The sequence below is a fragment of the Myotis lucifugus genome, unplaced genomic scaffold (genome assembly GCF_000147115.1).
Source record: "Myotis lucifugus unplaced genomic scaffold, Myoluc2.0 scaffold_459, whole genome shotgun sequence".
NCBI classification, from domain to species: Eukaryota; Metazoa; Chordata; class Mammalia; order Chiroptera; family Vespertilionidae; genus Myotis; species Myotis lucifugus.
In genome coordinates this window covers 1,603-14,950 of record NW_005871507.1, presented here as the reverse complement: position 1 = coordinate 14,950, position 13,348 = coordinate 1,603, and the positions used below count along the sequence as shown (strand labels likewise).

At 59.5% G+C, this 13,348-nt stretch overlaps 1 protein-coding gene across 1 annotated transcript; it reads left to right on the top strand.

Moving 5' to 3' along the window:
- Positions 1-601: 601 nt before the first annotated feature.
- Positions 602-12,771, top strand: SLC6A2 (solute carrier family 6 member 2; the record flags this gene model as incomplete). The annotated part of the gene is made up of 5 exons (XM_023744387.1): positions 602-629; positions 1,132-1,447; positions 7,841-7,972; positions 10,303-10,540; positions 12,633-12,771. Coding segments are annotated over exons 2-5 (783 nt in total), but the record flags the coding sequence as incomplete, so codon positions are not given.
- Between the last annotated feature and the right edge of the window lie 577 nt (positions 12,772-13,348).

The following is a 13,348-nucleotide window of genomic DNA, read 5'->3' as shown; positions in this document are numbered from 1 at the left end:
TAACCCCTGGACCCGATGGGGTGGACCCTGGCATTTTGTTGCGGGAGAAATTCTAGCAAGGTAGTTTAAGGGGCCTGCGACGGATGGCGGATCTGGGATTGAACTGGGATTTGCTTTTCTGGGCCCCCTCTCAGAAGCGACTAGCCAGCCCCCAGCTCTGGGAGGCTCATTCTCCTGTGGTGGTAGGAATTCAGAGCCCGGTGCCCCAGGAGCCGCGTGTGAGACATCGGTGGGTGCTGGAGAGGGAATGCGCACCGGGCTCCGCAAGTGGCGGGTGTCCGGGATAACGCCACCTCCGGAGCCCGCGCCGCGCCCCCGCCCCTCCCCATCCTCGGCCACGCTGTCACTCTCCATTAGTGCTAACAGGCTCCAGACGAAGCGGCCCGGCTCGGGGTTAATGCAATCGGCGCGTTACCTGGGGCGCAGGCTACATTACCAGCCTGGTCCCCGCCCCGCACGGCCAGAACCAACAGCCTGCGCCCCACCGGCCGCCCCGCGTCTCCTGCGCTCCCGGAGCGCCACGCGGCGGAACTTGGCCCCGGCCGGCGCCCCACAGCCTAGGAAGCGAGGCGGGTCCCGGGCGGGCGCGCAGGGCGCACGGCATCCGGGATCCCGTCGCTGCCAGACACGTGAGTGCGCCCCGCTCGGGACCCGCTGGATGGGCCGGGGAGACCCAGGCTGGGGCGCGCGGAGCTAGAGCGCCAGCGACTTGGACGTGCGGAGGTGCGCGCGTCCGGGGAGGCTCCCGGGGCTGGGGGTGGTGGCGCGGCCAGAGCTGGGGGGAAGAGGGCACAGCCAGCGGCACCGGGCGGGTCACCGCCCTAGGAAACCTCTGCTTTTGGCGCGTCCAAACCCCATCATCTGGGACCGAGAGGGGGCGGCCGAAAGAGGGAAGGGCTGCCCGGTCCTAAGCCGGACCTACAGGGCGGGCAGGAGCGGTCTCCGCCTCCGAGTTCCGGGACAGCCCCCCGCGCCACCACCTCTGTTTCCAAATTGTCCCAACAGACGCGCGCCCTTTCCTGGGCGCCCGCGTCTGCCCAGCGCACCCTGAGCGAGGTGTCCCCGGCGATCTCGGGCGGCATCGGGAGGCGAATGGCCCCGTGACAACATCTTTTCCTTTTTTCCGCGCAGCGCCTCCCAGGACCGCCGACGGCCCGGCCGCCCGCCGCAGCCATGCTCCTGGCGCGGATGAACCCGCAGGTGCAGCCGGAGAGCAGCGGGGCGGACCCCGAGGCCGCGCAGCCCCTGCAGGCGCGCAAAGCCGCGGAGCTGCTGGTGGTGAAGGAGCGCAACGGGGTGCAGTGCCTGCTGGCGTCCCGCCGGAGCGAGGAGCCGCCCCGGGAGACCTGGGGCAAGAAGATCGACTTCCTGCTGTCGGTGGTGGGCTTCGCGGTGGACCTGGCCAACGTGTGGCGGTTCCCGTACCTCTGCTACAAGAACGGCGGCGGTGAGCCCCGCGGGCCGGGGGTGTGGACTGGGGGACGCTGCCTGTGCAGCAGTGGCTGGGAGAGGGCCTGGGATACACACCCAGGGGAAGAGGAAGCGCACGGGCAAGTTTGGGGCGCAGGCAGGGACCCGGCAGGGCTCACAGAAAAAGCGTTGGAGTTCCCGGTGGAAGAGGGAAATTGAGGCATGAACTTGGACAGTGACCAGCGCTTGGCTGGAAGGAGGGGATCGGGCACAGGTTGGGTGAGGACCCCTGACGTTTGATGGTCCGCAGGAAGGGGGTGGAGATTTGGAAAGCTCTGGAAGGGGCACCAAAGTGCACAGCAGGTGACAGCCAGGCACAGGGGGTCCCTAAACCCAGCACCCCCAGCTTGAGAGAGGACCGGGCTTCCTGCATTCCGGGGACAAAGAGAACCCCACTCACAGGTGGTGTTGTTTGGCTGGAGGGGCCAGAGGGCACAGGCCAGGAGGGATTGGGGACTGGGATGGGGTCCTGGCACCATGGCAGTGTGGAGGAGGCCCGGGGCCTGGGAATACAGCCAGGCTCTCTCCTCCTGCTCTGTGCTGGGGGACATACCCCCCGCCCTGGGCTGAGAGCCTAGAGACGAACTGCAGCCCCACACAGGATACCGGGGCCTTTGCTCCTCGGTGCCCAAACCACTCGTCCTGCCCCTTTGGCTGGGATGAGCTAAGGGGTGCCCTGCAGAAAGCCCGGGGGAAATGACGTAGAGGCAGAAGTCGGTGCAGGGGGACCCAGGTCTGGAAACCTCTCTATCCACTGGACCATCCTGCCTGGCAGGGACGCTGGCTCAGGACTCCAGGGGGCCCGAGGGGGGCAGGGAGAGGGTTGTGAACTGGGCGTGAGGGCCCGGGACCCCGCTGTTTGCTTCAGTGCATGCGCTAGACACTTGCTTGTCGCTCTGGGTGGGAAATGGGACACATGATGCAGACAGAGGTGAACACTTTTGCATGTTGGGCTGCTGGGGGTTTAAGCCCAGGGCCCTTCAGACCCAAGGAGGGAGGACCTGCAGATCCCACGCCGTTTCAGCAGGGACTTGATGAATGAAGGGCAGACTGAGAGACCCTAGACCAGTGGTCAGCAAACTGCAGCTTGGCAAACCTCGGCTCGCGAGCCACATGCGGCTCTTTGGCCCCTTGAGTGTGGCTCTTCCACAAAATACCGACTTCTGCTCATGGGCCATGAAGTTTCAATCGCACTGTATGTGCGTGCCCGCACGTGGTATTTTGTGGAAGAGCCACATTCAAGGGGCCAAAGAGCCGCATGTGGCTCACGAGCCACGGTTTGCCGACCACTGCCCTAGACCGCGCCATCCAGCATGACCTCACGCTTGTCCCTGGGCAGCGGAAGGCTCCACCATGAATCAGCAATCTCGATGGGTTCTTCCCAGGGAGCCCCAGTGCTAGGCTCCGTTGGGTCCTCCAGATCACTCCCTCTCCCCGCCTGCCTGCCAGGAGCTGTAGCCGCTAAGGGCTTCGCTGCCACAAGTTGTTCTCATTGTTCTAAGTGTGGAAACCGAAAGCAGCCTGGGTCTGGGTGGCCAGGTGGACATATTGGCTGGATGGACATTCTGGAACTTTCCCTGGCTCGTGTGTGCACTTGGCTGTGGCCACCAGCACAGAGACAGTGCCCGCCGTGTGCAAGGTGGCATGCCAGGTGCCCTGGGCACAAGATGGAGCACAGATTCCCATCTTATAAAAATATTTTTTTTATTGATTTCAGAGAAGAAGGGAGAGGGAGAGAGAGATAGAAACATCAGTGATGAGAGAGAATCATTGATCGGCTGCCTCCTGCATGCCCCACACTGGGGATCAAGTTCACAACCTGGGCATGTGCCCCGACTGGGAATCGAACCGTGATCTCCTGGCTCATGGGTTGACAATCAACCACTGAGCCACACTGGCCGGCAGGTTCCCATGTTGAAGGGACGTGATCGGGAAGCCCCTCGCCTAGGCTGGCTAGCCCTGCCCACAGCCCATCCTGACTTGTTTGGTCGTTTGTCTGTTGACACCTTGAGAGCAGAGACCGTGGTTTGTGTATTTCCAACGCCCGAGATAAGGCCTAGATGCCAGGACTGTGGTAGAAGGTGCCCAGCAAACGTCTGTGGGATGAACGCGTTCATACGAGGACCTTACGCCTCTCCAGGAGGAGCAGACCCGCTGGTGGTACCTCACAAGTGAGACACCGCTGGGGCTGGGGCGAGATCAGGAGCCGGGTGCTAACGCCCAGCTATGTGCCTTTGGGGGACGCAGCCAGCCTCCGTCTCCTCATCTGTCAAGTGGAAACCATGGTGCTCAACTCAGAGCTTGTTGTGAGAACGGAGTGCACCCCGGGGAGCCAGGCAGGGAGGATGGCCCCCCGTCCAGGTCACGGTGCCTCCTCGTTGACATCCTCACGATGACCTGGGAGATGGATGGGGGGGCAAGCACTGCTGCGGGAAGCCTGGAGGTGGGGGGCTGTGGGTGGCGCTCAGCTTCTGGGAACGGGAGGGGCATGGTCCAGCCTTGGGGGGTAGAAGGAGATATTCTAGTTGATGGTGAATGCAAGTGGGGTCACTCAGAGACGCGGTGTGAAGGCTGAAGGACAAGATGGGAGCAGAAAGGGTGGAGAGGCAAGTCGGGGCCTGGCTGTGGAGACCTCGGGCCCCAGGCTAGGGTGGGGAGGCATCACCCGTGAATTTCCGTGTCTGGCTAGGATGCCCCTGGTTGGCACAATGCAGCAGGGCAGCTGCCGTCTCCGAGCCCAAGATGGCTCCTTTTCTAACTTACTCCTCACCCAGCTCTGTTACCCCGGGCGTGGCCCTGCCCCTCTCTGAGCCCAGGTTCCCCACTGCCGCTGGAGGTGAGCTCAGAGGACCCTCCCAAGGTCCACTCCTCTCCTGGCCCAGCGCTGTGCTCCAGCCCGGATTCACCGCCCTGTTCGGTGCTGGGATTAACACGGTAACTCTCCGAGGCCAGTGGTCCGTGGCGTCTCAGACAGAAGGCCACTGTGATATGATAGAGGTGCTGTAGGTCAGGCCCCTGGCTACTATCTCCTGCATGACCTGCTCCAGCCACCTTCCTGTGGGCCAGCTGCTGGAGTACAGGTGTGTGGGAGGCTTCCGGTTGGGGAAAGGCACTCTAGAACATTCCAGGGCCCCATCACAACCTTCTCCAGCAGGGAGGCAGTGGGGCTGTCTCCAGGGTTCTCCATCCCCCCTCGGCACCTGTGGGCTTGGGCGTGGCCTGTTCCCGGGGGAGGACGAGGCCACTGGGAACCATCCTTTGCAAGCGGCTGCTTCCGTGTGACAGGTCGTGCCGACGGCTCTGTAGGTTCAGACAGACCTGGGTCTGAACCCGGGCCTGACATTTCTGGGAGATGTGGCTTTGGACAAGTCCCTCGCCCGCTCTGGACCTCAGGTTCCTTGTGAAGAAAAGCAGAGGAGCTGGGCCTCCCTGTCGATGAGGTGTCAAGACAGAGAATATATACACAGGACGCCCCACACCGTGTAGGAGCTCGGTAAACGGAGTTGTTACTCTTAGTGTTATTGGTCAGTGATTTCTAACCACGGGCTGGACCCAGGAGTAGGGCAGGGTCCTGCCTTTGGAGGGAGCAGAGCTGATTCTAAGAGGACATAGGCGAAGGGAAACTGATGGGAGTAGTCATGCTTGGGCCTGGGGAATTATTCATTATTCATTAAGAATGGAGGCTGGGCGTCGCTCTGTATTCCGACAGCCGAACCCTGTCTCGCTGTCGTCTCCTCGCCCGGAGAATGGGGACTAACGTTCCCTCCACCATTCATGGGGCCCCATGGGGTCCTGGGTCCCAAATGGGGTTCCCCTCCTTTCCCAAGTAAGTTCCAGGTCTCGGGTACCCACAGCCCCATAGGGACTCTCTTGGCCAAAATAGCGGGGGTTGTTGAGGCCAGGCAGGAGGTGGTGGCCGGTGCCGGGGGCAGCAGTTTGCAAACTCAATGCCCTCACGGCTGGCCTGGCCGTCAGGGTGCTGCCTGCACCCGGAGCTCGGCAAGCCAAGTTCAGTTCAGATGCCCACGAGCCAGCCAGCTGGGGTGGCCCTTCGTCTGACAGGTGTGCAGCAATGAGACGGGCACTGGGGGCTGGAGCTGGGACCTGGGGTCAAGGTCACCACCATGATTTGGCCCGTGGCTCTGAGCTGGCCCAAACATCTAGAGGGGCCCTTCCCAGCAAGATGGGATTTCACGGGGATCAATGTGACCTCCTACCCTGCGGTCCCAAACCCAACTGCCTAGGTCACCGCGTGAGGGGAGAAAGGCCCGGGGCTTTCATTAGCTGCGGGTAAGTCACTGTTGGCATCCGTTTATTTAACCAAAAAGCATTTACAAAAAGAATGCCCATCATGTGCCGGGAATATCAAGATGATGGCCTGCAGTCCAGTTCTGACATTGTCTACTCGCTGTGAGTGGGGAACCCCACAAGGCCGTCACACTTCAGGTCCCCGTCGCTAACCGGCTGCGAATCGGGGCTTCCCACCGTCCCATCTTCAGATTTGATCATTTGCTTGAACAGCTCAGAGAACCCAGTAAAAACCATGTATTTACATTTACCAGTTTATTAGAAAGGAGACCGATGAGCCGCCAGATAAAGAGGTACATGGAGTGAGGTCTGGAAGGACCCCAAGTACTGCAGCTTCTGTCCCCAGGAAGTCGGGGTGCGCCAACCCCTGGCATGTGGACATGTCCGCCCACCTGGGAGTCCTCCCAGCTCTGTCGTTTGGGGTTTCTGTGGCGGCTTCATCACCCAGACGTGGTCCCTATTCCGTCCATCGCCCACCCGTCTCCTCCCCAGGGGCTGGGGGGCGGCTGAAAGCCCCAAATCTTCTAATCAGGGCTTAGTCTGTCTGGCGGACCGTCACCATGCAGCAGCCCCCCGAGCCATTTCACCAGAACAAGAGACGCTGCTACCCCCAGAAAATTCCAGGGGGCCTGGGAGCTCTGTGTTAGGCCTTCCTGTTACCCACATCTCGGGAGAGAGTACAAGGGATTTGGGAGCTGTGTGTCAAGAACACAGAGCGGAGAGCAAATACATACATTTCTTATTATGTCACAGGGGCCTGCCCTGGGCCCTGGGCCAGAGAAAGCCCCCCCCCCCCGAACCCCCTGCTCTCCCCTCCTACTCCTCTCACTGCGGTCAGAGCCAGGCGGGCCGGCCCACCCAGAACACTGCCTCCCGACCCACCACACCCAGGTACCAGGACCTTGGACTTCCCTGCCCAGGCACCCCACCCCCTCCGGCTCCCCATGGCCCTTTTGCCTGGCTCCTTCGCAACATGGACTGTGCGAGACGCTGGCTCAGCCCCAGGCCCGAGGGGAGGCTGGGGCCCACTCTCTGCAGAGGCTGTAGCCTGGCGCCTCTCTGGTTGGAGCTGAGATGGGGTAAAGGGGGAGCCGGGCAAACGGGGCTCCCCCGTGCCGCCACTTTCCAGGGCGGAGACCTACGGAGAGCTGCGGGCTCCAAACTGGAACTTCACACTCGCCCCATGGCCAAGGGCTGGTCATCAAGACAGGAGGGGAGAGCGTGTTTCATTTAGCAGCTGTGGCCTGGCGCGTCCTCTTGAATCTGTAGCCGGGAGAGCCTTTGTCCCCCCAGCAGGGGCCCGGCCACCAGCTGGGAGCAGCTCTGTCTTCTCTTGTTACCTTACTCCCCTTGCCCTTGGCCTTCACTGTGCCCTGGGGATGTGTGCGGAGCGGGAGAACCCAGCTGCCCTCGGCACTGACCCGGGTTTTGTTGGGACTCTCGTGAAAGCCTTGGGCAGAGGCAACCGGGGAGCAGGGCTGCGGGCACCCGGGCGCCCGGAGAACAGCTCTGTGGGTGGGTTGCTCCTCCATATACGAAGGTGTGGCTGGAAGTCAGTTCGGGGAATCGTGCCCTCAGTAGTCTGGGAAGCTGGTCCAGCTAGGTCTCAGGGGACCCTCCTCTCCTTCCCGCAGCCCCTCCCCGGCCCCCTGCTGCCCCCCTCCCTGGGGCCTGCATGAAAGGGAAGGTCTGTATTTACAGAAGTTTGGCACAGACCCACCTGTGGCCTCCTGGAGCTTCACAGTGCGCTTGTGTGTCGAAGGCTGGGAGGGTCCTGCGGGAAACACATCTGTGTAGCTTGGATTAACCCAGATTTTACTCAATGTGATGACAGACGCTCGTTATGATATTACCACGGCCACTACGGTTGTGATTGCCGTTGTGATGATTTGCACTAATCGCCCTGCGTATCCCCTGTGTGCCTGCCACACCAGCCCCCTCGGGGAGTGGCGGGGTGGGCGGAGAAATGAGGACCTCGCAGCTCTGGGCCCTGGCGCTCTGCGGGGCAGGCCCGGGCTGGGCCGGGGCCTGTGGGGTCAGGCTCCGCCTCTGTGTCCCGCAGGTGCCTTCCTGATCCCGTACACGCTGTTCCTCATCATCGCTGGGATGCCCCTCTTCTACATGGAGCTGGCTCTGGGCCAGTTCAACCGGGAAGGGGCAGCCACGGTGTGGAAGATCTGCCCGTTCTTCAAAGGTAAAAGATGGGGTGGGGCCGCCCGAGGTTGACCAGAAACACTTGTGTGGCGCCCCCGAGGAATCTGCCCCAGGGGGAATCCGAGGCAGACACCTCTCCTGTGGGATCCGGTGCGCGTCCACTGTGCACAGTTACCTGGAGGGCATTGGGTGTTTCAGGAGTAGCTTTGGCCTAGAGCAGGGGTGGGCAACCTTTTTGTGAGTGCGTGCCAAAACCAGCAAAATCTCTGACTCAAAATTCTTCTGTGTGCCAACCCTAATTTTTTGAGAACCTGTTACACCTACTTGATATCTCTTAAGGTGTATGTATGTGAAGAACCTTGAAGAAATAATAAAATTCATTCGAGCGACAAAAAACAGTATATGATGATGAAAAATACATTTGTTTTTTAATGTATACATGTACACTGATAGTCCGACAGAAAACTTTATGACTCCATTTGATATTATCAGTGGGACTTTTGCTGCTGCATCACTGATGACAGAGATCTTACATCAGGTTTATATTTCGTGGCCTTCAGAGATAGGCACGAGCTACTACTTTCATCCGTCAGGCTACTCCTATTACGAGACTTAACAAAATTCATCACTGAGAACAAAGATTCACAACTGTAAATGGAAGATTATAAGAGAGGGTTTCGCGTGCCAGCAAGAGTTACTGGCGTGCCATGTTTGGCACGCGTGCCAGGGGTTGCCCACCGCTGGCCTAGAGAGTCTACAAACCCGACTTCTCAATCCAGCCGAGTGACGAGAGGAGGGTGCCTCTTTTGGGAAATGCAGACGTGTCAGAGGTACCCAGCACCGCTCGCTACTCTCCCTGCCCTGGTAAATGGGTACATTGATCACAGATCCTTCCGGGCTCAGCCAGCAAGCTGCCTCGCAGTCCTTACCACAACAGCCACAACGAGTGGATCGCAGCTGGGATAGAAGAGGAAGCCCGCTTGCCTCTGGGACTTAGGGCACATCTGGAGGAAGCCGCCACAGCAACTGCCATTTCATGGCCCCTCTGACGCTGTGGGAAGGACGTGGAGGAAGAATCAGTGTCTCCCGCGCACAGCTGAGGGAGCTGGGCCCAGGGGCACCGGGCACCAGTGTGACTCCTACGAGCCTCTTCTCCGTTGCCGTGTGTCTCCGAGTGCCTCCTGTGTGCTCTGTCCTGTAGGTGACACAGGCTGGCACAAGACGCTTACAAGACATGAGTGTATTCCTTAGGAACTATTCTCTTCTTTCCAGAAACCCCACTCCAAGTGGCTCGACTATAAAAGAGAATGTATTGGCTGATGATATGGTAAAGTCCAGGAATTTCTGGCTAGCTTCAGGTACAGCTTGATCCAGGTTCTTGAATAATTTATCTGGAGCCTCTCCCGTTCCTTCTCAAGTCTTTTTCATCAGCGTTAGCATCACTCTCAGGCACACTCTCCCTAAACACGGACGAAGCTGGCCATCAGCAACAAGATTAAATGCCACCAAGTTGAACAGTGACAAAATCAAACAAAAACATCCTTATGTCATCATAGCTTTAGTCAAGGTCCCAGAAAGGACTCTCATTGGCTTGACGTGAGTCATGTGCTCACCTACCAGCCAATCACTGTGGCTGTGGGGAAGCAGAGCTCTGATTGGCCAGGCCTGAGTCCTGTGCCTACAGCTACAAGAAGAGAGTAAGGGATGAGCCTCATCAAGCCTTATAAGATAAGAATGCTTACGGCTTCTCTCTTAAGCCATGCTGAGCAGGCAAAAAACCCGGCTACGGGGGACAAGGGCCATAGAAGTAGCCCTGTAGGAGCTCCTGATACGTTCAGGAAGGTGAGGTTGGCACATCACGCAGGCGCTTGCAAACAGGACCCCGAGAAGACAGGAGCTGAAGTTCTGACCAGCGAGGGTTGGTTTGTGGGTCCCCAGAAGCAGGTCCTGAGACAAGGGCTTCCATGTAAGGAGTTATTTGGGGAGGTGATCCCAGAAACCCCACTAGGGGAGAGGGGAGGGGAGGCAGGCAACAAGCCAGCCCCACCGCGGGCCCAGGGATCATCCCCACGCCTCAGTGTTCTCCTGCCCAAGGCGAGGGAGCTGGGGCACTTGGGCTCCAGTGGGGACATTAAGGTCCTGGCACACCTGGCCTGCCCGATGTGCGGGCCTAGGGGACTCCATGGGCCAGAGAGAGCCCTCGGGCAAAGGGGTGGTGGGTGCCTAGGAGATACAGATGGGGCTGTGACAATGCGACAGAAAAGAAAGGTGTGGGTCGGGTGGTGCAGTGGTTGGAGTCGGCCCCCCAGAAGAGCTGGCTCTGGGCCGGGCCTGGGGGAACCCTGCTGAGCCCCTCTGCCCCCCACCCAGGAGTCGGCTACGCTGTGATCCTCATCGCCCTCTATGTCGGCTTCTACTACAACGTCATCATCGCCTGGTCCCTCTACTACCTCTTCTCCTCGTTCACCTTCCACCTGCCCTGGACCGACTGCGGCCACCCCTGGAACAGCCCCAACTGCACCGACCCCAAGCTCCTCAACGCCTCCATGCTGGGCAACCACACCAAGTACTCCAAGTACAAGTTCACGCCGGCCGCAGAGTTTTACGAGTGAGTCCTCCACCCTCGTCCTGTCCCCTGTGCTGGGCGGACCGGAGCCAAACGCTCAGGAAAACCACAGGGGGAGGGGGGCACGCTGGTCATCCTTTGTGAGGGGCACTGCCCTGGGGCTAGGAGCTGAGGGTACAGCCCTGGACAAGGCAGTGGAAGGAGCTTGGGTTCTGGTGCAGGAGAGTGGGGGTGGGGAGACAGTCCTTGTACACGTCCCCCAGGCCCCGCTGTGAGCAGAATATAGCGGGAAAAGATGACACCCGTCAGCGCGGGGCTGAGTGGAAGCAGAATCTCAGGCTATTTTAGCAGCTTTCTGCTCTGCGGACTTCCCCTTCCCTCCCCCGCCCTCCCCTCTCTTGTTAAACCCCTGCCCCCAAGCTTCATAGCTACCATGAGCCAGGCACCAAGCATCCCTTCCCATCCAAGGCCCATTGAGTCTTCGCAGTTCATGTTGGTGGTAGTTATTCCCATTTCACAGATAAGAATGTGGAGGCCCAGTTTTTAGGTAAGAGGCAGAGCTGGGACCAGAACCCAGGTTGTCTGCGTCAAGGCCCTCACCCCGTGCACGGGCCTCCCTCCTGCCCTCCTCGTCCTGTCATCGGGGTGTATTGGGGGCAGGTGTGCAGGACCCTGTGGGGTGACAGAGTCCATCCCGCGCCTCCCTTTCTCACCTGGAGCCTCCTTTCGTGAGCTCCCAAGTCACCAAGCCACGGCTGCCTCTGCATTTTTTTTTAATGGCACATGGCCCTGTTAGCCAGATGTTTCTGCTTTAAAAGTCATCCCAGCTCCGTCTGGGGACCAGCAAGCAGGACTCGGAGTGCCAACCCTGAGGAGGTTAGTGGTTGCTCTTTCCTCAGCATCTACTGGCCAGCGCTGTTGCCATCTTGTGCTCATTGAAGCTGAGGGATTGCACCGATCATCCAAGGAAACAAAACCGCTATTCTCTGCAGGCTCCGCGCCCGCAGCCAGACAGCCGGCAGCTAAAAGCAACCCTGAGGCTCAGACCTTCCTCTGTCAGAGGGCGCCCTTGGGGAGCACGCCGGGCAACCGAGAACTCTCCCCCTCCGCCCTACCACCCACCAACACCCGCACTTAAATGTCAAGTGAGAAACGAAGCCCATTTGGCCCGCAGACTGGAAAGCCTGGACCGCGTACTTCCCGATTCACTTTCATTAACTTTCTGGAAAAAAGGCAACAAACCCAAGCAACATGTGCTAACAGCCCCCAAGGCCTGGGCCTGCTGGGGAGCAGGGTGTGGGCAGGGGGGTGTTTGCATTCCTTCCCTGGGGAATCAGCTCAGAGTCTAGCCTTTTATCCCAGGGGCCTGGCAGGGGGCATTTCTGCCACCTGATTGGAGGCTAGAGGCATTCAACACTTAGCCAATTCGAAGCAGAATGAAGTCAGATGGGTCCAGCTGCTGATTCTGGGTCTGTCAGCCATCCTCCCCTTTTTATATCCGCCCCCCCCCCTCTCTCTCTCCATAGGAAAGGGGCCTAAGTCAGGGCATCATTTCTGAGTTGAGACCAGCAGGATGAGAAGTTTGCCAAGCAGACAAATTGGGCTGGGAAGCGTGTTCTGGCCCAAAGCGCTGAGCGCCTAATGTGATTAGGGGATGACAACTGGCTGGCCACTGCCAGGAGCCACAGGCAGGGTGTGGTGAGGGAGGGGCTGCCCTGGACCCGGGCCCACTGCGAAAGGCCTTGGATTCTGAAAGGCTGAGATTTTTGTGCTGCAGACGAGGATTTCGAAAACTCGAGACTTTTGACATTTGGGGCTGCATCACTTTATGTTGGGGGCGGCGGGGAGGACCATGCTGGGCACGTTGGGTGTGTAGCAGCATCCCTGGCCTCTGCCCACTAGATACTGATGGGCAGTCTCCCATGTGACTTGCTGGTCCCATAGGGCAGCCATAGGGCAGTCCTGGGCACAGGCTGGGATGGACAGAACAGTCCCCGATGGTGCGGGGCTGTGGCCAGGCAGCCAGGGCCCGTCTCCCTCACTGTGCACCTTCGGGCTGGCCAGTGGCCCAGGCCTTGGGTGTCCTCCCTGACCGATGGCGTCTTCCCTGGCCCCGTCCCCGTCCTCCTGGCAGGCGCGGCGTCCTGCACCTCCACGAGAGCGGCGGCATCCACGACATCGGCCTGCCCCAGTGGCAGCTCTTGCTCTGCCTGATGGTGGTGGTCGTCGTCCTGTTTTTCAGCCTCTGGAAAGGTGTGAAGACGTCAGGAAAGGTAACGCCTCTGTTTTGCGTTCAGTCGGCCTCAAAACAATTCATTTTTTCTCGCTGCAACTGTTAGTCGGTGAAAAGAAAAGGTGGAACAGGACGCACAAAGCCTGGGTTTGCTCCCAGCTCCGCCCCTGTCTCCCTGGGAGACCTCGGACAAGTCCCTTCCCTTCCCCAAGCCCCGGCTCCCCAACAGGAGGGGGGGGGGGCTCCAAGCAGACCAGGGCTCCCACACGTTTCCACCCAAGCTCCTTTCAGGGACTTGGGGACGGGACACCCCAAGGGCCTTGGGGACAAGCCCGTTGGTTGCCGGCCACAAAAAGCGACCTGTTGACCTGTGTTTGATGGACCTTGAATTCTGGCCTGACGCTTCATGCACATGTTCCCTCCTACTTTGGCACATGGCCATGGCTTCGCTATAAAGCCAGTCATTCCCCCTTCTGAGTTTTTTAGTAAAAGAGAATGCTCTACCTTCCTAATGCTGCGACCCTTTCATACAGTTCCTCATGTTGTGGTGACCCCCAACCATAAAATTATTTTCGTTGCTACTTCATCACTGTAATTTTGCTACTGTTAGGAATCAT